This window comes from Cynocephalus volans, chromosome 16 (genome assembly GCF_027409185.1).
Source record: "Cynocephalus volans isolate mCynVol1 chromosome 16, mCynVol1.pri, whole genome shotgun sequence".
In the NCBI taxonomy this organism is placed as follows: domain Eukaryota; kingdom Metazoa; phylum Chordata; class Mammalia; order Dermoptera; family Cynocephalidae; genus Cynocephalus; species Cynocephalus volans.
Genome location: NC_084475.1, coordinates 45,303,985 through 45,329,215, shown reverse-complemented (window position 1 = coordinate 45,329,215; position 25,231 = coordinate 45,303,985). Strand labels below are relative to the sequence as shown.

General features: G+C 39.7%; 1 protein-coding gene across 4 annotated transcripts in view; it reads right to left on the bottom strand.

The window, feature by feature from the left end:
• Positions 1–14,169: 14,169 nt before the first annotated feature.
• The window catches only part of VLDLR (very low density lipoprotein receptor), a 36,091-nt gene continuing 25,029 nt past the window's right edge, over positions 14,170–25,231 (bottom strand). For 3 of the 4 annotated variants that reach the window (XM_063080336.1, XM_063080334.1, XM_063080335.1), the window contains 7 exons: positions 24,940–25,079; positions 24,475–24,616; positions 23,034–23,180; positions 22,069–22,152; positions 21,609–21,689; positions 20,554–20,723; positions 14,170–19,692 (listed from right to left, as the gene is read on the bottom strand). In XM_063080336.1, the coding sequence (XP_062936406.1) occupies positions 19,657–19,692; positions 20,554–20,723; positions 21,609–21,689; positions 22,069–22,152; positions 23,034–23,180; positions 24,475–24,616; positions 24,940–25,079 (800 nt within the window). In that variant the 3' untranslated portion in view covers positions 14,170–19,656. The remainder of the gene's footprint in view (positions 19,693–20,553; positions 20,724–21,608; positions 21,690–22,068; positions 22,153–23,033; positions 23,181–24,474; positions 24,617–24,939; positions 25,080–25,231) is intronic. The other variant, XM_063080337.1, reaches the window with a different exon arrangement.

The following is a 25,231-nucleotide window of genomic DNA, read 5'->3' as shown; positions in this document are numbered from 1 at the left end:
ATTGTTTAATGAATGCACGGTTTCTGTCTGGGTTGATGAAAAGGTTCCGAAATAGATGACAGTTTTATAACATTGTGAATGTAGTTTTTGATTTTGTTTTTCCTGAATTTGTTGTATATATTTTCATTTATTTATTTATTTATTTTGAAGGAAAACATCACAAATAAAATTTAAAGTCGATTGATAAGGAACAAATTTAACACTCAAAGACTGACATCCTTAATGCAAAAAGAACTCTTAGAAATGCAGTAGAAAAATCTAAGCAGAAATTTGGTGAAGGACATGAGCAGATAAGTCACACATCCCAAAGAAACACACGTGGCTAATAAGAACATTCTAAGATGCTGTTGCCAGGTGGCAGGGTGGCGAGACTGGGCTGGCCCTCGGCTCCTGTCTCAGGACCTCGGGCAGCTGGCTCTGTTACTTGCCTCATTGTGGGCATGGCTGGGGACCTGAGGCCCGCAGCTCCCATCTCAGGATGTGAATATATTTAATGCTACTGAATTGTACACTTTGAAATGGTTAAAATGGTCAATTTTATGTTATGTATATTTTCCTACAATTTGAAAAAACAAATAAGCAAACAACAACAAAACCTGACATTTTGACATGCCCAGGAAACAAAGGAAACGTCCTCTTTTATCTCTGACTCTTTCTTTTCCTCTGGCTTGGCACAGAAGATTTTGGCATCAGACAGAGGTGGCTCAAATCCAAGCCCCACCACTCACTAATGCTGTGGCTTTGGTCAAGCTAGTTCACCTCTCAGGGTTCCAACTTCCTCATTGGTAAAATGGAGGTAAAAGAAATACAAATTACTGTGATGTGAGAATAAATGTCATTGTGTATGTGAAATGCTTAGCACAGTGCCTGACACATGGTAGGCAGGCAGTAAGTGGTTAACTCACGATCCCTCCCACTCTCTCCCCCATCTCTGTATCTTCCCACCATCCTCTGACCCAGGGCCTAGATCTTTGATAGATGCTATTCTCTCCAGCTGGGCTCAGGCAGGCTTCCCATAGACAAAGCAGTTGCTGATGCAGGTGTATGTTTTGAAAACTTTCTGTGCAGCTACGTCAACTGAAGCTCATATTTTTTTCTTTGTGCCTCTGGCATTGCAGACGCAGCCCACACATTCCTCAATGCATTGTGGAACTCAGAGTCAACTTGTTTGGAACATCATTTACTCTTCCTTACACCAAAGCATAAACCAACTTCCTGTGTGTTCATGCCATTGGAGCACCGGCTTCATGCTCCCTTCTTAAAAATTATTTTTGTTTTAAAAAATATGTAGGCATAGTTTGAAAAGTCAAAAAGTTCTAGGATGATTGTAATAAAAACCAGCGGTATCCTCTCTCATCCCTTTCCCACCCCCAATCCCAGCTACCCAGAGACAAGTACTGTAACTCTTACGGCTCTTATTGCTAATATTTCATCCCATTTTTTAAAAGATACAGTTTTATTGCTATATCTTGTTTTTATTGAGTTAGATATTATCAATTGACTTGTAACTATAAAATATGAGAATTTTTCTTACTTTAAATTTCTCCCAAACTTCTGCCTTCACAATCTCTCTCCCTGCACCCTTCCATTACACGATTCTGGATTACATGAATAGTTGGTATTTACACTTTTTATAACAATGTAAATCTTATTCCCAACTAAACTCGTGTATTTTTATTATTTTTCTTGTACATCTACTTTTTATTTCCTTGGAAGTAATAATCACCTAACATTTTATTTGCTTGGTCAATCTTTCTAAGACCCTGCATGTCTGAAAATGTGTTTATTTCAAACCCCCATTTGATTAACAGTTTGATTGGGTACAGAATTCTTGGTTAAACTAATCTTTCTTCCGAATATTTAAACCGTTATTCTATTTTCCTCTAGTGATTGGTGTTGTTGAGAAGTCCAGTGACATTCTGTTGTCTGATCTTTTATTTGTGGCCTTTTTTTTTTTTCTTGGAAGTGTCTAGGATCTTGGTTTTGCCTTCAGTTTTCTGAAGTGCTGTGGTGCTGTGTCTCGGAGTGTGTGCGTTTACTGTGTTGGACAGTCAGTGGCCCTTTCCATCAGGAGACTCATGTCTTTTTCTTTTCGTAAATTCTCCCATTATTTCTTTGATGATATTCTTTACTATTTTATCTGAACTCTTTCTGAAGCTCTCTTTGAGTTGCGCCTCCTAGACTGATCCTCTAGTTGTCATATGTTTTGTCTCCTATTTTCTCCTTCTTTGTCTTTTGTTTTACTTTTTGGAAAACTTTTTCAACTTTATCTTTCAGTCCTTTCACTGACCTTTGTATTTTTGATTACAGTATTTTTTTAACTTCCAAGAATTTTCCTTACTCTTGGAATGTTCCTTTTTTTTTTTTATAACATCTTGTTCTTGTTTTGTACATGCACTATCTTATGTCTTAAAGCTATAAATTACAGAGATTTGGGGGGACATTTTCTTGTATTTCCTCCATTGAAATGGTTTCTTCTGAAGTTCTTTTTTTCCCCCTCTTTGTTCAATTTAGTCTGCTCTTCATGTTTGAAGACTTTTAAGACGGTTGGGATTTTTTTTTTTTTTTTGGCTGTTCATACTTAACAGTGAGGGACTAAAATACTGATTAAAATTCTGTGTGCATGAGCAGGGTTCATCGACTGGTGGCTTTTTCTATACATAGTTCAGTTTAGGATCTGGTCATTTTTAGAGGGAATTCCAACCATTGGTAACTACAGATCCTTTTTCTTGGTCATACCAAAACCTCCAGTCCCCTGATTTATACAGGAGTACAAATCTGGATGAAACACTCTGTGAGCTATGGAATTTGGGGTTTTGAAAGTGGACAAAGTTAACTCCCGAGTTGATCACCCTATTTTCATCCAAAGTTCTTCTCATTTATTTCTCCCAGAGTGTACACTTGAAAATTTCTATCGGGATTAGGGAGAGAGTGATCTGAGTTATAAGGAAAATCTAAGGGGTTCACTATTTGCTGTGTGGGTGGGAGAAGGTGGAAATATTCCTCAAAATGCCATGTTTAGAAAAATTGGAGACAAAATGAATGCCCATCAATAGGGACAAGGTTAAGTAAATTATGGTACAGCTATATCATGTTATATTGCCTATGAAATAATGATTCGGATAAATATATATTACATAATAAAATGGTCATAATGTATGACTAAGTGAAAAATGCAGGCTATAAAATATATGTAATATGATGTATTTTTATTAAAACAAAATCAAAACCTTCTTACTGTATAATTTTTATCTCTATAAATATTTCAGTTGTAAGACAAAGGATGTGTTAATAAGATAAAACAAGGGATAGAGCTCTTTACAAATAAGACTAAAAAGTTATCTTTTCAAAAAGGTTGTCCCATGTGATGCAGCTATAACGAAATAATTTTTCCAATCATTCTGGCTTTTTATTTTCTACTTCTTTTTTAATTTGTGAGGCTTACAGATGCTTTTGCCTGACTATTTGGTCAAATTAGAAAATGGAGCATAAGCCATATATCATCAAGTTATCCAGTACCTGCAGCAACTATCTCTGGCATGAACTGAAGAAACTCAAAGACTCTGGGGCCAGGAGGCACATAGCATGAAGAATGAAAGTAAACAAGTTGCAAACAGCTTTGGAAAAACCAGCATTTTTCTTTAATTGAGGTTCTCAGAAGGAATATTTCTCATGTATTTTATCATTAAGAATGAAAATGGCTGTTGATTTAAAATTTCTATATATTTTTAATCCCTTTAAAGAAGTATAATTCTGGTTTTTAAAGCATTTTTATTTAAAATTGATTATTGGATTTTATTGAATTGGACATTTTTTATTATAAGGTTTGTCTTATTTTATTCATTGATATGCCATGTTAGATTGCTCAATATTGCATCTTTCTAGCATAGCTTAAGAATTATGATTTGGTCATGGTCAATGATGCTTCTCATGTTATCTTTGAATTTGATTTGATAACATTTAATTTGGGGTTTTTTTCATTTGCATTCAGAAGTGACAATGACCTATAAGGGTGTGTGTGTGCATGCCTGCGTGCGTGTGTGTGTGTAATTGTATACGCATGCACACTAGCTATCTTTGTCAGGTGTGAAACAAGATTATTCTAGTTACAAGCAGAGCATCAAATACATGGACAAAAACTGGGGGAACTGCAAGAAGCAACAGACAATCCACATTTATAGTTAGAGATTGTAATGCCTCTCTCTCAATAATTGATAAAGCAAGTAGACAGAAAATCTGCAAGGATATAGGAAATTTGAACAGCACTATCAACCAATTTAACCTAGCTGACACTTATGTGATACTCCACTCAACAACTGCACAATACATATTTTTTTCAAGTTGCACATGTGACATTTAATAAGATAAACTACATTCTTTGCTTTTTTAAGTTATTATTTTAACTTACTACACATTGTAATTGTACATACTTATGGTGCACAATCTGATGTTTTGATACATATAGATGTCGTATAATAAGGATAGACTATATTCTTGTGTTCAGGTCTTCATATCTTTTGTCAGATTTATCTCTAAGTGTTTCATATTTTTGGTGATGTGAAAGGTATTGCTATTTTACATTTCAATTTTTTTTTTTAAAGATGACCAGTAAGGAGATCTTTACCCTTGACTTGGTGTTGTCAGCACGAAGCTCTCCCAAGTGAGTGAACCAGCCATCCCTATATAGGGATCTGAACCCGTGGCCTTGGTGTTATGAGCAACATACTCTCCCAAGTGAGCCACAGGCTGGCCCTTACATTTCAATTTTTAATTGTTGCTAGTTTACAGAAAGACAATTGATATTTGTATGTTGCATTTGTAACCTGCTAAACATACTTATTAATTTTAGGATAGTTTTTATAGATTTCATAGGATGTTCTACACAGATGATCATGTCATCTATAAATACAAAAAGTTTACTTTTTCTTTTCCAACCTGGATGCATTGTAATTTTTCCTTTTTTTTTCTTTTTTTCCCCTTATTGCAGTGGTTAGAATCCCTAATACAATAACAAATTGAAGTGATGAAGAAAACATATTTTTCTCATACCTGATCTTAAGGGAAAGGCATTCAGTCATTTACTATTAAGTGTGATGTTGGCTATAAACATTCTGTAAATGCTTTTTGTGAGGCTGAGTAAGTTTCCTTCTATCTCTAATTTGCTGAGAGTTTTTATCAGTAGTAGATGTATTTTGTCAAATGCTATTTCTGCATCTATTGAGATGATCACAATATATTTCTTTTATAGTCTATTAATATCACAAATTACATTAAGTGATTTTCAAGTGTTAAACCACCCTGTACCCTTAGGATAAACCCTGTGTGGTCATCCTTTTTATATATGAGCATTGTTGAATTGGATTTGTTAATATTTTGTTCAGAATTTTTGCATCTATGTTCATGAGGAATATTGATCTGTTTTCTTCTAATGTCTTTGTCCAGTTTTAGTATCAGAGTAATGTTGGTCTCTTGAAATGAGTTGGGAAAGATTCTGTTCTCTTCAATTTTCTGGAAAAGATTGAGTAGAAATGATATTATTTCTTTCTTAAATGTTTGGTAGAATTCACCATAAATTCAAATAGCAAAGCCATTTGGAGGGCCTTGAATGCCAGGCTGAAGATCTTGGATCCTGCTCAGGAACCTGCAATGGTTCCCACAGTAAAAAGATGACGTCCACAAAGTATGTTTTGGGAATATGAATCTGGCAGCTATGCGCAGGGAACATGTTGGCAGTAAGGACCTAGATACAAGCACCAAGGAAAACACTACATACTAACTTCCAAAGTGCCTACAGATAAAACTTTTGCTTTATCTTTCACAGCCTTGGGGGAATTCCCCACACAGAAGGGAAAGGGACCCCATTTGGTGAACACTGCAAATACTCTGGAAGAAGCTTTTCTTTATGGAGAGGCTATGAGAGGTCTCCAACCATCGTCACTGAAAAATTACTCTCGGTTCCTGGGGTTTCTAATTTGGCTAAATAAATCCAGCTCAGCTTGACATTGGCTTTATGAAGTGCCAAGACCAGAGTTAGATTGCAGCATTTTTAAGTGTCTGGAATTTTTTAAAAACTATTTTAGATTTTCTTTTCTTTACAGGTTTAAAGAGTCATAAAAGAAACACAAATCTGAAGGACCTGTTCATAACACAACTCTGTAAAGTTGCTGCCTCCCCATGACCCAGGAGATTTGTCATTTTGAACAAGCACAATCTCCTCTTCTGGGCACAGTATCCAACATATTTCCTTCTGCACTGTTTATTATTTTTAAATAACAATATTGCAATTTGATCCATCTCATTGCAATGGACACTCTCAACGAGTTTCACTTTATTGCATCAGCTCTCAGGATGGGATAGGCCAGTGCCAACCAAAAAGCTTAGTAACTCAAACTGTAAAAAAATATGAATTTGTTTTAAGACTGAAACTACCATATTTTGCAAGCCCTTTTTAGCTCATGAAAACATTTCTCAAACTATAAGTCTTATGAGAACATCTTTTAGCATTTCCTTCTGCACTGCAACTTAAACAATGCCTACATGTTAGTAATGTATGCATACCTTTCTAATGGGAAGTCTTCTTGGGAGGGAGGCATAGTCAACATCAATGGAAGATTCATCAGATCAGGGAATGGCTTTCACTTGGCATTAGCGTGAATGGCTTGTCATTGTCAATATGGGTGGCGTTATTATAAACACAGAACATCCTGCACAGTGATTTTCATTGTAAACCCAAAGTCACTGATGTCAAACTTTGATAAAATTTCTTTCTGGGAAGTGAACCTTCAAAATGTACATACAGCAAATGTCTTTTATTCAAACAGCCCTGAAAAAAAAAGCTTACATTTGGATCATACACATCTGTTATCCCATCTGGTCTCCATAACAGCTGTGTGAAGTGACTAGGTCAAATTTTATCACTGGCTCATTTTACAGATGAAGAAATGGAGGTGGAAGAGAATTTACCAGGATCACAAGGCAAGGAAGTGGCAGGGCTAAGATCAGAACTCAAATCCCATAACTCTGGCTCTCATGCTTCCACCGTTGTGGCATGCTGCCTCTCCAGAGTGGAAATACGGATACTGTGACAGAGTGACTCCTAGTTTGCAGGGCTCAAAATACACACACCTGGTGTATAACACAGGGCAAGCCAATATTACAGCCCTAGAGTTGAGTATTTTGTCAATAGATTTCCAAATGTTACAATTCCATAAAGGACTATTATGTTTTGCTTTTAAATAAAATGTTACTTCTGCCTGTTAATAACCCTGTTTTGACAGTATCTCAGCTAACTTACGCATAGGATCTGAGGGAAAAGGAGACAAAGAAAATGTGAATTTATTATCAGATATTTCTAACCTGGGGTATGAACCTTTTTAGAATCCACTGATAGACTTCATAGGATACGGGAACCCTTGTGTCTTAGTCCGTTTTATGTTGCTATAACAGTAATACCTGACACTGGGTAATTTGTAAAGACTGCTTACAGTTTCTGAGGCTGAGAAATCCAAAGTCCATCTGGTGGTGGTAACAGTGACCCAGGGGTCTCACATTGCAAGATGGTGGAAGCAGAGAGAGCAGAGAGAGAGAACGACAGTTTCGCTTCTTCTCTTAAAACCCTCAGAGCTACGCTCCAGACCACCATTTTTAATCCATTCACTACTGCACAGTCCTACAAACCAATCACCTCTTCAAGGCTCCACCTTTCAATTACCATAATAGGATTTCCCACACTTAACAGTCACAGTGGGGGCTAAGTTTCTAATACATAGAGCATGGGGGATACGATTCAAGCTTCAGTGAGTTTTGGGGGGACATAATTTAATCCACTACACCTTGAAATTAAATGTAAATTTTGTGAGTATATTTTTTTCTGGGAGGATCTGTTGGTTTCATCAAACTTTTAATGAGGGGTCTGTTTCTTGAGGAACTATTACTCTGATAGACACAAATACAATTCCTTCTTTTCCCCAACAAGGCAGCCCACAAAGATTTCTCCATCTCCTGAGATCTCAGGGATTGTCTGTCTGCCACGTTCATTTGGACCCATTGAGCACAGCTTTGCTTCATTCCTTACCTGTTACACATCAGAGGGACTTCATCTCAATCATCTCTGTTTGTTTCAGAGTACCCAGAACCCTGCTGTGCATGTAATAGATGCTTCATAAATCACAGATTCATAAATGCTTACTTTCAACTCTAATAAATAGGGTAAAAACACATGGAGGATAGTGGGATCAAGCCCTTTTGTAGTCATAATTAATTAAGGTACTTAGCTGGCAAATCAATTTTAAACACAAAAACGAAGTAACAGGTATGATTATCAAGCCATAGGATAACTTTTAAAGTAGTCCCACAGTATTTAATGACCTAGATGAGTGTTACCCCATTTAATGCAATTCCCTTGGCTGGTTGCGTGCTTAATTTCACAGATGATGACATTGGCTCTAAGTATGTTCTGTAAGACCTTCTCAATAGGAAAGACATGGAGGATCTCAAAATGGCATTATCCAGCATGACAACCTATTATGTTTCCTGATGGAAAACTCAATGATTTATGCTGTTGCAAAATATTAAGTATACCCTCAAAGATTTAAGATTTGCTACAACAGTATGTATGCGAAAGTTAGCTTTGCACTCCCTGAAAAGGACCTCCTACAAAGGGACTTCCAATTTGTGTGGAGCATAGGACGTCATTGGGGTAGGTGAATAACCTCTCATGGTAACTTCTTTCAAGAGATGATGCTCAATTGGAGGCCTTATTTACAACATAATCTAAGGCTTGCATTCATGGGATCAATTTACTTTAGCAATCAGTATCTGAGATCTTAAGAAGTGCCTGACTTTGTACTATGCACAAAGATTACCAAAACTAAATTCTTGCATTAAAGAAGCTTGCATTTCATTCAGTCAGGAAGCTACACACATAGCTAGACAATCTCAGCATAATTATACACATGTTACTATAGAATTATATGCTGTGTAGACAAGAGACACATGACCCAAATTGGGGCAGCAAGGAGAGCTTCCTGGAGAAGGTGACATGTGAGCCAAGACTTGGAAGAAGAGTAAGAGACAGATGAGGAAAGATGAGAAGGGCACTCCAAGCAGAGGGACAAGCAGGGGCAAAGGTGCAGCATTGTGCAGGAAACGCCAGTATGGGGCGGGGGCGGGGGCAGGGGGAGAGATTACAAACAGTTGAATGCTACCAGAGTATTAAACTGGCTGGATATAGGAAGACTAAGCAGAAGGGGTCAGGTTATGGCTGTCTTGAGCCTGAGCCTAAGGATCTGGCTTTCATTTCACAGGCAATGAAAGTCATTTAAGATAGGGAGTGACATGGTCATATTTGTACTTTGGAAAGATGATTCCATAGTTTGAAATATTCCAAGTTCCTACAGGCCATTGCTATAATAAGTTCTGTACACCAACTAGCATAATCCTGGATGCATAATATCATTTAAAAGGCAACCTGATTCTGCCTAATAAATTTAGTAACTTATGACATCATCTGGAGTCACTCTGCCCCTTAAGCTCCAGGTACTATGAACTTGAACTTCCATTTTACATCCTGTAGAAAGTTCAGCCAAAGAGTTCTAAAGGTCTCTGGGGGTGCTTGCGCACTCTAAGTCTAAGCTCTTGCAGAGACTTGAGTTAGTTAAGTTAATGGGTTGCTCTGTAAGTCCTTTCCCTGTTTTGCTGCCACGTCAACCCAGGTCTAGGACTGAGCTCCTTTCTATGATTATCATCAAAAGCCACTCACACCAGGTGTTAGAGTGTGCCATGGACTTTAACGAAGGACCGTGGAGGTGAAAGGATTTACAGTGTAGGAAGCGTAAGCATCGCAAAATTGCATGTTACATGATCCTCTTGTCTGTCACCTTGAACCCCAAACTTCCTCTCCACTCCACGTGCCTCTGCGACTTCTCCGCCCTGCGTGGCCCCGCCCCTTCTCCGTCCTGCGTGGCCACGCCCCCTTCTCAACCTTTCCACCTCAGGGCAACTTCCCATCCCTGACCTGATTCTCTGTCTAGAGCACACAGAACAGTTCAGCCATCTGAACCCAACGCCCCAAACTTGGCTTAGGACCTCCATTGGCAAATCCAAAGATTGTCCTTCTCTCCTAGCAGTATGGAAATTTCCTTTCCCAGGGTCATTCCCAGCCCTCCTGCCAAGGCAAAAAACAAAAAACAAAACTATAGTTAGTTTGGGTTTTTTTTTTTTTTTTTTTTTTTTTTTTTGTCGTTCTTTCGTGACCGGCACTCAGCCAGTGAGTGCACCGGTCAGTCCTATATAGGATCCGAACCCGCGGCGGGAGCGTCGCCGCGCTGCCAGCGCAGCACGCTACCAAGTGCGCCACGGGCTCGGCCCTAGTTTGGGTTTTAAATAATTTTTTTCCACCCCAATTTCATTGGATTTCTGAGAGAACTTGAGACTGCATGCAAATTGGTGTGCCACTTTTGGCGAATTGGCACTATTCATTAGGCTCATTGAAATCTTACCTGTGGTGTAACGGAGACAGTTCACAGAGTGCTGGGAACACAGTGCCCGCCGCGGAGGAGGACCAGTGAGGGGACCGCACGTGTGGCCTCTGTTCTCAGCGCAGGCTTCTCGGGATGTGCCGGGTCCTCTCGGGTTTTCAGCAGCTTGGGTTTCTCTTCTGAATGGAAGCAGGTAGTGGGACTCACCTCTGGGAAGAGGCTGTTTTCTGTTTCACAAACTGTTTGTTAATATTTGGCTTCTATCTGATGCCATGCACGAATGCAGTTCAGAGATTCACCTCACTTCTTACCACATTAAAGAAAACTCTTTCCTCAAGTTTTGGGTCCTAGGAGGCTTTTGTTTTCCAAAACTGTATCTTTTCCTGTTTTTTGTACTAAAGGCTCACAAGCTGTTGCTGAATTTATAGGCCTATGATGAGAGTCATTGTTACTCTGTGGGTGACATGAGACATTGTCTGCTGTAGGGGGTCTCCTTATGGAGTAACTTTAGGCTTCCTATTTTTTGCTTCCTCAGCTGGGGCCTGTTACCTGCTGTATCAGACATATATGACACTCAGTGACCTTGGTGTCCCTTTTAACTCAGAAATACAGGGATTCTAAAATTTCTTACAGAAAGTAGTTTGATGGTTCTCCAATGCCTTTAGGAACCAGGCAGATAATGGGGGGGGGGGGGGAGCAGTTGGATGGACAAAAAATACTGCTGGTTCCTGTCTAAAGCCATTACATTAAAAAAATTGTGCTATCTATAAAAACATTTCTCCAGAGGCCATTACTCAGGAGCTAGCACAGAGCTCCACACCAAAATGATGCTGCCAAAATGTGTTCCCGGAAGGTTGTTACCTTGAAGGTACAATGGGGCTCACTTGGACTAGTTGAAGCCCTTGCAGTTTTGCGGACTGGGATTAATGCTCCAGGCTCTTTTCTTCCAGATTCTGACATCTTTTGGTCGGGAAGAGAAGCATGGCTTTCCTTCCAGTTTCCATGCAGCCCTGTCAAGCTTTTCCTCCCAGGCTGGGGTTGTGCTTGTCATCCCTACCCAGTCAGGGGGCAGCCAAGCTGATATTGGCACAAGGCAGAGGGCACAACTGAGAAAGGAACGAGTTAGAGTCCCCTGGATGGGGACCACTTATCCTGCCACATTCTTCACTCCAGGGACACGACCTGTGCACATACCCCCTCATGTGATGAGCTGGATGTGGAGCAGAGCTTTCTTCCATCCCTACCAGCCCAGCCAAGCCATGGCCATCTGCCTGGACTAGTGTCATAGCCTCCTAACTTGTCTCCCTGCTTTCACTCTTGCCTCCATGCAGCCTATTCTCAACAAAGCAGCCAGTGTGATCCTTTTAAAATTGGACATCACTCCACTGCCCCAAGCCCTCTAAAGCTGTCCCATCTCTTAAAAGACAATCCTGAGTCCTAACCATGGCCTCTGAAATCTACATCACTTGGTCCTTGCTCCCTTCTCTCCTCCCACTCTGCCTGTGCCACCTCCAGCTGCAAGGCCTCCTTGTTTTTCCTCAGATGAATCAAGCATTTCCTGCCTCAGGACTTATGTCCTTACTCTGCCCTCATTAGGCTCACCCCGATACTTCCTCCAGGTTCTCTAAGTCTCCTTCTCAGAGGCCTTCCTTGATCACTTTATCTAAAATAGCACATTCTGTCACTGTCTGTTCCCTCACTCTGTTTTGTTTTCCTTCACAGCTTTTAGCACTGCCTGACTCCCAACTAGAATAAGAACCATGAAGGATGGGCTTTGGCCTGTCGTGCTCTCCCTGGTTCCCCAGAATCCAGAACAATGGCTGCCACATAGAAGGTGCTGAACAAATGAATAAGTAAAGACAGCACATGTAGCGTGTGTGTGTGTGTGTGTGTGTGTGTGTGGGTGTGTGTGTGTGTGTGTGTGTATGGGGAGGGATACTTTCTGGAGCTGATCCATATATTTTCCCTCAATTTCATTAAAAGCTCAAGAAATTTTTGAACTTCTGCCTAACTGATGCTCAGTATAGGATATACTGATTATAAAACTGCCCTGGAACCTTTTAGATACTGTTGCTGAATGTATTCTGAGGCCCGAGGAGGAATACCAATTGCTATCTAGTTATCTAAAACCATTCTCCAACATTTAGAAGTTGTTCTTAGGAAATACAGGGCTTTTGTTTGGGGTCAGGCCAAAAGGCAAATTTGCTTTCAACTTTAAAGAACTAATCCTCAGCAAATTTCCCATGTGAATAAGTGAATTTAAGAAAACATAAACAATGATTAAGGGCTTAAAACATACTCTCTGCTCTCTATCAACTCGTAGGCAAGAAATACCTCTGAATTAGACACTATGGCTTTAAATGTTCAGACCTGAAACTCAGCGTTTTCCAATATTTCCTAGATCATAGGCCAATCTTATTTGCTGAGCATAATAAATACAGAGTGTACTATACTTCCTCGAGTGATATAATTTGCTTCCCTCACTGATTAAACAGACTTCTTGAATAACTGCTGAACTTAAACCAATCGCCTGTACTCTTTAATCAGCAGAGGGTCACACACATGAGGCTTTCTGCAAAGCTAATAGGTGCAGCATGATTAATCTTGATTTTTTGGAGTAAAAAAAGTTCACAAATGCTAGCATTTTCAAGGGGAGATTTAACAAGGAACACCTGCAAATGGGATTTAAATAGAAAAGTACAGATCAAAATCATATCCCCAAATGGACATACAGGATTTTACTTTACTACTTTTTTTTTTTTTTTTAATGAATCAGGATTTTTTTTGGCACTATAAAAATAGCACCTGCTATCTGAGTGAAGCACTTTATATGTACTGCTTCTTTCTCTCATGAGAATCCTATGAGGGTGGGTGTCATGATTTTCGGAAGAGGACAGAAGCTTGGATGGTAAGCAACGTACTGGTGGCCACAGCTTAGCAGTGGAAGAAAATCCAGACTTACACCCAAGAAAATGCAAAGCTGTTGCAATAGACAACTCAAAAAAAACTCCACATCTCCCTCATTAAGGACTCACTCTGAGCTTTTGAAGACTTTTTTTTTTTTTTGACAGTCTCTCTTTCAACTTACTAATTCCCCCCCCCCCCCCCACTACTCTTTTGGATTCCCTTAGTCAATTTCCAGGTTTAGCAGCCAAAATAATTCACACAATTGGGGGCCATTGCTTGGAAAAGTTTCAGGCAGAATATTGCTAAGGCTCACAAAGATTTAGCCTTATAAATGAACCTCAACATGGACAATTTAAGAGCAGATGAGGGGAAAGTATCAAAATGATTTTACTTACTTTTCACAGCTTGTCTTGTCTGCCACTCTGAGGCATCTTCCTTTGAACCACCTACAGGGAGGAAGCTCTGGACTCATATTCCCTGGGAATAGGAGCTTAGACTTTCATGGGAGGGGTGGTAGTTTGAGAGGATGACACACTGGCTGCCGATGATGAGGCACTAACTGTTATACTCAGTACAGCAAGAAAGGGGACATCTCTCCTTCTTTCAGCCTGAAGAGTCCAGGCCGGCAAGGCCCTAGCTGTTTCCCAGAAAGGGGCGATGAGTCACTCCAATGATTCAGTTGAGAAACGGAGAAAGATTTGAGCAAAAGCTTTTAGAAAATCTCCAGAAAAAAGAAAGTGTTGCAACAATCTCAAAAATAAACTTTTATTTAAGTTAAGGGTACAGTACATTAATAAAAGGAAAACGTGTATCTACAGGTCAGCAGGACTGAACACGTTCCAACATGTGCCTCTAGACTTCCGAAGATCCTGAGTGGGATAATTTGGTTGTATGCACTGGACTCCTGAGGTGTTCCATGCTCTTAAATCACATTTCAATATCAAGAGACATTTAAGAAGGGCTAGATAGTTTTGTCAAAGCCAGTCATTTTGTTCAAAAATTCCCCCTGTGCATGTGTGTAGATTGAGAAGTATCCAGGTCTCAGGGTAGATTCCAGAATACCTAAGATCCAATCCTGGAGTTCCAACATTATCATTCAGTTGCCAAGCCACAATCTTCCTGTCTTCTTAGGCATGTCACTCCCTATATGAGAGCCTTAAAACTTAAGATTTATTGTGTTACAGCTTGTTTTTCCCCAATATCTTGTACACAGGAACAATGTTGCTTATCTATAAATTCCTTTAGTGAATCTTTATCCTTTTATATACAACCCAGGAATCTACTTCTTCACTTGGATGGCCAGGAAAAATAATTCTGGACTGTCTAGCATCTTGATGGCATGACACATAACAGTAATTCTGTGCTGACCTGATGTAGTCATGCTGGTGTTACACTTCCAGTACACCACTACATTGCAAACCAGCCATAAAATGCATCTGAGACACCTGAGAAACTGCTCGATCATCCTAAAATCAGTAATAAAGTGGAGCCAGCAAACATACTACACAACAGCCAGCTTAAGCTTTACACAGCATGCATCTGCTTCTCAGAAGAAATGACAGTGAGCACAAAGGGTTTGTAATCATGTATTATTTGTAGCCTCAGTTTTTACATCTGTAAAGTGGAGCTAATACTTACCTATTAGGATTGTTGTGAAGATCAAATAAAAGGCATGAGAGTATTTAGCGCAACATTAAGCATATGGCAGGAACTTATAGGAGATTTAAAGTGCTTTGGCAGCCATCGAAAGACTATTCAGGCCCCAAAATATTTGTTTCCATGTCCTAGGAATTAAGTCAAAAGACTGAGGCAGAAGGATACCAGCTAGAGTTTATTCCATGTAATCCTTTAAGCCCTCTTAACTATACAAGGTGATATTACTACCTAAATTTCAGATTTAGATCTCATAAGACAGGTGTAGTGGAGAACACTTGGGTCAAGGTCTATGCATGTTACACTCAATAATGAATAAAGTCATCTGTAACTCTCACTGGTAAAGTTACTTACCAGATCCTAGACTGTGCTACAATAAATACAGAGGCTTGTCATTGATAGAGACATTCAGTAGTGACGTTTGCCCTGCACATACCTAATGCCAGTTACTGTGCTGAGCTCTTTGTGTGCATCTCATTTAATCCCTACCAGATCACAGTGAATAGTCCCATCATCTCCATTTTCAGAGGGTATTAGTAACTTGCTCAAGCTATCAGACACAAGACTGCCACAGAAATCTGTGCTGTTAACTGCACTGCCTACTGCTTCTAAACAGAACCACCTGGCTGCCCATCTGACATTTCCCTTAAGTACAGTGAAGAAGAGAACCATTTCTGATATGCCACAGGGTACCTTGTAGAGCCTGAACCCCCACCCTCAGCCTGTCTCACTCCTGCCTTGGTGTCCATGCATGGAAGGAGTTTCACAAGAGGACTCTGAGTCAGTGTCCCATTTCATTCCTGCTTCTTAAATGAGGCAGGCTCAGAAATGCTGCACAAGATTCAGGAGCTGCCACAGAGAGCTGTAACACTACTGTGATTAGTTTCTCAGTAGCTTATCTATGGATTCTCAAATTTCACACCTAGGACCTCGCTGCTAACTTTTCACATGTGAAGGTAGATGTGAGTGATGTATACAAGGACAGCTGATGATCTTCACAGGAAGCTGTTCTGAGCTGGAAACCTCCATGCTGGATTTGAATGAAGTCAGTCCCCAAAATGCCTTTGTTTCTTCCTCATCCCCACTGTGCACGGAAACAACAGATCTTTGAAGACTTTTTCTGCTTTTCTGTATTTCTGAACTTCCACAGTTTAGGTCTAGGATATGAATGAAACATGGATATACAATTCTCAATTCCCCCAAAGAATCAGGCTAAACATTGGTTATAAAACTGACGTGCTCATATGTAGGGATCAAGATTAGCAGGTTGTATTCTTCGTTCTTAGGCCCTAACTTAACAAAAGCATGTGAGCTTTTTGCAAGTTTCACCACCATTGAAAGCACAGTGTAGCTTTTGTTTGGGTTCAAAACAATAAATTGTTTCATTAGGTTAGATTTTACTAGGTAAGAATTCTAGAAAATTCCTCTAGTTAGACTACACGATAAAAGAGTAAAAGCCCACCAGAATCTTTTGGTTTGGGATGAAAATAGTTAGAAGGTAAACTTTGGGTGGGTCTTCTGATTCTATAGTGTTCTTAGCTGAAGAATTAGTCCTTTAAATGCCCTAGAGTTGTGCGATTTAAAGCCTGGCTTCTCATTTTTGAGAAGGGTTATCTGACTTCCAAAGATATAAGCAACAGAAACAAGTGCCAAAGTGAAAGCCTCAATTGTTTTTTGCCTTGTGTTCATCAAGAACCAAAGGCTTAGAAATAATACCAAGGCTTTAAAATAAGGTTTAGAAATGATACCAAGGCTTTAAAATAGCTGTAAGAATGTTTTAAGGGAACTAGTTGAATTACTGGAACTATTTCTTGCCAAATAGATGGCTTGCAAAGGCCACTTAAAAATTTGGACTCATGGACTTGGCTGAATTTTTTTTACCAGAGGCCACGAATCTGTTTATTCATCCATCATCAATGCTTTTTAGAAATTCCTAAAGTCTCTGGAGGACCCACTTTCAGTCACTTCATGTGACAGTCTCATTTAACTCCAAGTATATTCCTTTAGTGTTTGATAAACTTTATATTTTACCTCTTAATGAATTCTCTTCTCCTGCATTAAACTCCAGAAACACAGCAAACTTATGCAAACACATTTCACATAGGATCTTGTTTGGGTGATAAAGCTCAGGGCACCAGTGTCTCATAAACTATTCCATGCTAAATTGTTTAGTGGTCTATTCATACAACTATTCTTATCTCAACAGAAATATCAAGTTGTTTCATTTCTTCAAATGAGTTTGTACCTCTTAAGTTAGGCACAATGACTTGTACCCTGGCTTCTTACTGGGGAGGACAAGGTTAAAAAAATGAGATACTTTAGACTCTTTAAAGGTTGGAAATTGGTGCCAAGAACCTGAAAAAATACATTAGGGACTAGAATCCAAAAGAAGAAGATGGAGAATAATCCTTTAATTTGTAAAAACTATGTCTTTGGGCTTTATAGTCGATTAACACTGTGTAATCCTTATAATGGGGGAAAGCACTGGCATGTTCAAGCTTCTAAAGGGAATTTGGTATTATTACAATTAAAAAATAAATAAATCAGTGATTTTTGTACCTTAGCAGTGTCAAAGCATGATTCAAACAACTGGCCGTGAGTTTGGATACGATGAATGCTAACCTATCTATCAAACAGGCACTTCAGCCACTTCCTGTCAGCAGGCCATGTCCTGCTCAGTATGACAAGTATTTGTAGAGTAAGAAACCGGTGAACAGAAGACAGTCCTACCCTACCTTTTCCTTCTGCACGCTTGACCTCCAGACCTCCCATGATAAAAAGGCCCAAGCCTATCCTTTCTCTTTTGTCCATTTGACCAAAATCACAAGGGAGTGTCCATTAAACAAGAGGACAGAATCAACTTCCCCTTTAACTAGGATTATTGATCTCCATGACTAACCAGTTGTCAACCGCCTTACATTCCATATGCAAGTGAAATATGAGTCATCCACCAATTTATCTAGCTACTCAAAACATCTCTTCATCCTCTTGCTACTGTGTCAGTTGTTTAATCCCAGAAGGATCACTGAACCTTCTGCAGGTGACCCTCCCACCTTACTCTGGACTTGGAGCATCCTCCCCGTGCTTCAAGCCTTGCATCTTCTCCTGCTTCCAGGTGCCCTGAGACTCTAGAGAAAGGCAGTAAAGGCCAATCTGTGGAAAGCCCACTGAACTCCCTGTGCTACTTTTTCTTCTGCTCAAAATCCTTGTCTGCTTTTCATACTAAAAGTTCCAGAAATTGTTGATAGTAGGAATCTGTCCTATCCTTGCCAGGCTAAAAATTTAGAAGATATTACAATTATATTCTCCATGAAGTCACACATTAGAACCGTGGTTTTCAAGCATTAGTTTCCATCAGTATCACCTGAAGGTCCTGTGAAAACAGATTCCTGAGCCCTACCCCAGGGTTTCTGATTCAGGAGGTCTGGGGTGGGGCCTGAGAACTTGCATTTCAAACAAGTTCCTAGGTGATGCTGATGTTGCTGTTCCTGGGACCACATTGAGAACTACTTCCTTAGATTGTTCCAGAATGGCACTGCTTGTTTTCTTCCTTAGCTAGCCATCTCCATGCTGAGACAGTCCAGACTTTTATAAGAAGAAAGCTCTTTCCCTTGCCTTAGAAGGCACTTGTCCATGACCTATATATAATGACAGGATATGAAAAACAGAGACTTAAGTATGAAGAAACAGAATTCATAGAAATCTTAGCACATGTTTCTGGATCAGGAAACAAGTTAATGAGAAAAGAAACTCTCCTCTAAGCAAGAGGGATTCTAGGTACAAACTAAGTGAGCTTCCTTTACACAATAAGAAATATTCGGGGAGCAAATATTAAATGGTAACTTGTTCTTTAGTTAGTACTTGGTTGTAAGAGAAACTAACCCAATTACAGGCTTAGTTATACAATAGCAAGAGCTATAGCTCATACATTTAGTTAGAACACTTCATACTACTCAGACTGTTTATAGGAGTTTATCCTGGAGGAATAGGCACAAACCATGGTTAAGCTGCTTGGTTTAATTTTTTAGCACTTGGAAAAAAAAAAAAAGTACAGTAGTTTTAACACTCAGTCTTTGCAAACCTCCATTGAGGTCAAAGATTTCATTCATACGTACAAAATTAGTTTACAAATTTTTTGGCAATTTCATCTCAGTAACCCGTTTTATCCTATTGCCATTGTCCCAACCATTGAAAAAGTTTACAATAATTTACATAGAAATATTTTCAAAGTGCTTAAGAATAGTGATTGTTCTCTGGGATATTTACAGATGGCCTATACAATGTATGTACAGGTGGTATACACTATAGCACAAGTTTCATTGCTGGAATATGGCTTTCTAGGGAAAGTGCATATTTGGCCAGAGGTGGCAATACTGTCTAGAAATTCAAAGGTTACAGATACTTGGTAACCACATCCAAAGCTGAAGTAGAATGTGGACAAGACTATTTGCAAAAATAGTATAAAAACGGTCAAGTACACAAGCTTGATCCAACGCAAAGGTATCCTGACGTTCTTCCAGGTGGGAGGAAGAAAGAGACTTCAGCTGCTGGCTCGGTTACCATTCCAAAGTGGAGTATTATTGGTTTAGACCTCAAAGGCCGAGACTTGTCTCAGAAGTCAAGCTAGATCATCATCTGTGCTTACAACTGATATCTGTGGAAAAGAAAAAATATGAAATGAGCTTGGTGACTACTCACTGGTGGCAACTCTAGTTTCTCAAAAAGCAAGCTTTTGAGTTGGTCATTCAAAGACCCGACATGCTTAGAAGAGAAGTCAGATACAAAATAGTAGTAAGTTGAATCACTCATGCATTTAACTTGACCCAACTATACCTGCAAGGTAGAGAGAGAGAAGAGTGTGACAGATTCTGCCTATTCAGCTTAATGATCATAAGCCTTGGAAGAAAAATGTGAAAAAACACACGCATGCCATGAGCTTGAGAGGGGGGTGCCCAGCAGTTGTTTTGTTCAGCCTGTTCCCTAAATGAAGGCCAGATATTCCATTTGGGTCTCAGCTGAAGAACAAGTGACTGACTACTGCTGAAAAAAAAAGCTAGCTGTACCAGGTGGGACCGAATACTTTCCTAAGCATGTAGTAATTTTGGCTAAGGGAATCTTACCCAATATACTCCACTATACATGATCCCTATGTATGATATGCTACTTTACTTTTAAGTATTTAGGAGTCAATGGATTTAACCCCTTTAAAAAAAAGCTACTTGGCCCATGCTAATATTTACATGGCATTTATATAACCAAAAATATCTCAAATATTATAGTGATGACCTTAAGTTGACCTACTTGCCATTCTTTGTGGTCCAGATGCTTATCAACTGACTGACATATGTACTAACAGGCCAGACTCTCTAATATACAGGTAGTATACAAAGAGTTCAGTGATCCATGATCCTGATGGCTCTTGTTAGCCCAAGTAGCCATACCTTGAGTTAGTGGCCTCCTTTCCAAAAACTCTCACTTCAAGCTATGATGTACATAAGACACGAAATTGACTTACTGCTGGGTATGTGTGTCCAACAGAAGCACTGTGTCTACCAATGTCTATCGAGAGGTCCTCTTCAGTGGTCTTCAAGTACACAGGATTGTCAAAGTTCATACTTTTCATGTTCTTGTGTTGCCAATTCCGCCACATCAAGTAGCCACCCACTGCTGCCATCACTAAGAGCACTGAAAAAAGAGCATGACTATGAAAAAAGAGCGTGACTAAGTGAGGTCTAGTTCCAGAACATATAAAAAAGATAATGTATAGAAATCATGATAACTGACATTAATAAAAGTTTCATGTGTACAAAGCTGAAATAACTTAGTATCTACCAATGTAGAATATAAATGGGCCAGAAGCTTGAGACAAGTTGAATTCAGTGGTTGTGTTATTCCGTGTACTGAAGCTGTGCTGGCCACACCCATCAGGGCAAGTGTAAAGTCCTGGGTCCCACCCCAGACCAACTGAATTAAAATTGCAGAAGCATCTGGAGAGCTATTCTGGGGGTCCTGGTGTGCTATCTAAGCTTAGAATCCAGTAATTTAGGACAAAGGGGCCATTTATAGAAAGAAAAATGCCTTATAATTCACATGTCTGATAATAGCTTTAGAAGTCCTTTTCCCAGGGGTTGAAAATTCTTAACTACTTTTAACTTACCCTCTATAAGTCCTACAACTCTTCAAGAAGGTATTTTAGCATCAGTGCAACTCCTCTGTTGTGAAGTATTATGCATATTTCAAAGCGGAATAGAACAGTACTTTGGTTAAAGGGACTTACTATAAAAGGGGATCAGTCAGGCTAACGACTTTGAAGTAGAAAGCAATAAGTACCTTTCATGTAATTGTTGGACATTTATCACTGCCAGTTGCTGTGCTGAGGATCCCACTGAGGAGAAATGTATGAGGTCTTAACTTAGTGCACTATATGGGGGAGGGAGTGAATGTAGTTCAGTGTCACAAGTGCTGTGACAGAATAAGGAGCCATGGAAGGGGTGGCTTTAGATGAACTAGAAATGCCCATCGGGTTTTAAAGAAGTTCATTGGATCCAGATGGGTAGGGTATCTACTTACAGAGAGGAAGAATGGCCCAGGCAGCAGAAGTCCCTTTTGGGGGAACACTGACCTCCGATACTGCTGTGGTCACATTGATCCCTACAGGGGAATAAAAGGAATCAGTTTAGTAGGATCTGAATTCAGACTTAGAAATTTACCCACCAGGTAGAGAGCCTCATACCTTTGCACCCAAAGCCAAGGTTCAGTATCTACTAGTTATACACCACGAACGACTCTGGCTGGCCTAGAAGTATTTGAGTCACATGCTGTAATGGTCATTTCACTAACAGCTCTCTAATAGAAACCTTGATAAGTCAGGTCAGGCTAAGATTTGCAGGTTCTAAGTCTTTGGAGTTTAAATATAGGTTACCAATCAGTGGCAGAACTATTAGTTAAAGGCTGCATTAATTATTTAAGCTATAGATACAGAGTGTGGCTGTTAGTTGTGATTAACAGTTTGCAGTACTGAACCCAATACCTCCAGGAACTAGTCCACTAGTTGGTGAAATTTCTGTTGTGATGGTATCTTTTGTCTCACTGTAAGTCACAGTAGTTGCAGTACCTGAATTATAAAAACCAAGAACCTGGTTAATGCCAAGGTTCTAGAGTGGCTAGCTGTTTAGTCCAGACAAGCCATGTGAAAGGTTATTTTAACACCAAGTGACATAGACGAAACACTGCTGAACTAAGTTGTACAGTCGTATCAAAATTGAGAGAAACAGCAGTCTTCATGCAAAAACAGAGATACATAAAACTTTGGGAAGAACAGTCAGCATTTTGAATTTGACAATTTAAAATGATTCACAACCACACTTAATGACCCCTCTAAACAATATTCCAGGCTCCTGGAAGTTACAAGAACTGTTCTCAAATTACTCTGGTATACCAGATTGTCTTGCAACTGTTGTGGCCCAGAATTCAGCTAATAAAAACCTCACCATATAAGTTCCTGATCACAATAAGTGAGTTTAATTTGCCACTTAATCAAATGCTAAGAACAGAAGACTAAAATGCAAATTTGGTTAAAATGTGACTTTAAGCTAGTGTCATCCATGGAGGCAATGAGGTTTCCTTTAACTATGGCCATCCTTAAGCAAAATCAGAGTCCTCCCTCTTTGGAGGAAAATGTTAAGACTTTATTTAATTACCTGCAAGTTGGCTAGCTCAGTGCTGTTATGGGAGTAATTGGTACAAATCAGTATGAAATACATTAACATTTTAGTCACCTATAACTCATCTAATGTTGAAATAGATTAAAAATCAGCTCTGAGGTAATGACGTGAATACCTGGCAAGCAACAGTAGCAGATATGTTCTCAAATCTATTCCAAGAGATGGTTAAAACAGAATTCTTAAAATCCAGTCTAGTTTTTATAGCTAGTGTCTTATCACATTGCCTGTTGTATGTCTATCCTGCTTGTGGCTGAAATGCAAAAAGCCTTACTTTGGCACTCTCGGCCATTGTCCTGTAGATTGTACCCATTGGGACAGGAACAGGTATATTTTGGAGAGTGATCATTAATCTGTGGTGCTGGCAGACAAAGGTATTCACATCCTCCGTTCTCCATGTCTTCTTCACACCAATTCTTACCTAATCAGAAAAAAAAAAAAGTTCTTTAAAAGAGGGATGCCTACTATAAAAAGCCTTGTTGTAGATGGTGAAGATTTGATTCTTTGTCTCCAAGGAGCTTAAACCTGTCTACTCTGTCAAACCTCCAAGTGAGACAAATATCAATGAAGAATAAGTATCAATATCAATAAAGAATAAGTGCAGGCAGCATGCTCTAAGGATACCGGATTCAAAGACTCTTCTCGGAGGGAGAATATAGGAGTTAAGTCTTCACCAGATGGATGCCATGGGAGGAGGTGAGGAAGGAAGGTGAAGGACCAAGACTGGTTCTCACCACTGGCCGAAGGCTTAAAGTGGAGGCTCACAAGAGGAGACCAAGCATGTTCTTTTGGTTTTGTCTTGTCTTGTCCCCCAAAAGTGGAAGGGAACTCAGCTATAGGGAGGTCTGAGGGTTTCATTTAGATAGAGCCAGTCAAGTGCTTTGAACAGAAGACAATATGACCAGATATATTTGAGGTTCTACACAGTCCTGTACAAGATGTGTCACAGGGGGAGGGTAAATGGTACGAGTCGAATTGTGTTCATCTCCAAAATTCATATGTTGAAGTACTAAGCCCCAGTATTTCACAATATGACCTTATTTGGAGATAGGGTCTTCACAGAGGTAACCAAGTTAAAATGAGGTCATTAGGGTGGACCCTAATCCAATGACCGGTGTCCTTATAAGAGGAGGAAATTTGGACACAAGCACGTACAGAGATGATGTGAATAGACACAGGGAGAAGGGGGCCATCTGCAAGCCAAAGAGGGCACCCTGGAACAGATCCTTCCCTCATAGCCCTTGGAAGGAACCAACCCTGCCAACAGCTTGATTTTGGATGTTTAGCCTCCAGAACTGTGAGACAGTAAATTTCTGTTGTTTAAGGCACCCAATTTGTGGTACTTTGCTATGGCATCCCTAGCAAACTAATAGTAGAGAAAGTCTGTGGCACAAAAGCTACTTTGGAGGCTATAGCAATGGTCTTAGCAAGAGGGACTGAAGGCCAAGGTGAAATGGAAGAAATAGAAATAAAAGCTCTGGCAGGAGGGAAGACAAGAGGGAAGACAGGAGCTTTAGTTCTGAAGCCATTTCACTAAGACGCCAGAACTAAAAGGTACCAAACACCAGTGTGAAGTGTTTAAGGTACTATACAGGAGGGAAAAAGTTCCATTTTAAAGAAAGTTGAGCTGCTCAAGAGCTACTGACACCCAGTAGGTTCCGTGGCATGCTGCTGCCCTTAAAGTGTTTATTAAGTACCGTGCTTCTCCATGTTACCTGATGGCTGTACGAGCTCATGATAGATAATGATGTCTTGGGCATCATTAAGGTTGTTAACTAGGGTGGCCAGCTCCGATCCAGTGAATTTATTGGCACCATAGACTGCTTCATTTTCCCCATCTATCCAGTAGACACGATCCTAAAACAGAACCCCCTGATTAAGATGTACACGAAGATTAACACAAGTCAATATCAAAGGTCATCATATTTACTGGCCATTTAATGAACCAAGGTTATTGAATGCTGATCTGGGACGTTAGATGTGAAACAGTAAGAGAAGAAAGTTCAGATTCCTTGAAGCACTTTGAGGAATTAGTGTCTAATTTGTATCAGGTTTGAAGTGAGAGCAGTTTCTCAGGTCATGCTTCTCTGCTATTCCCTCCTTCTTCCATGACAGTTCTTTCTCCCCAAACTGCTATAATAACTCCAAGTATACACTTAGATGCGAGACATGTGTCTTACCTCGAAGATTGTTAGTGCAAGAGGATGAGCTAGGAACTCCAGAGACTTTAGTACTATCCTACGATCTTGGCCATTCAAGTCCACACTGGATAACATGTGCAACTTAGAATCAAGCCAATAGAGGCGGCTCTTTATAAGGTCTGGTAGGAAAAGAATTGACATCGTATGATCAGCCATTACTGTTCTGGCTTTCATTTAAAATATCTAAGGAATCCAATATTCTACTTTTGTATTTCCTTTTCTAGCAGGAGATCTTAACAGTGGTCCCACAAACCTTGTGAGGCAGCATGCA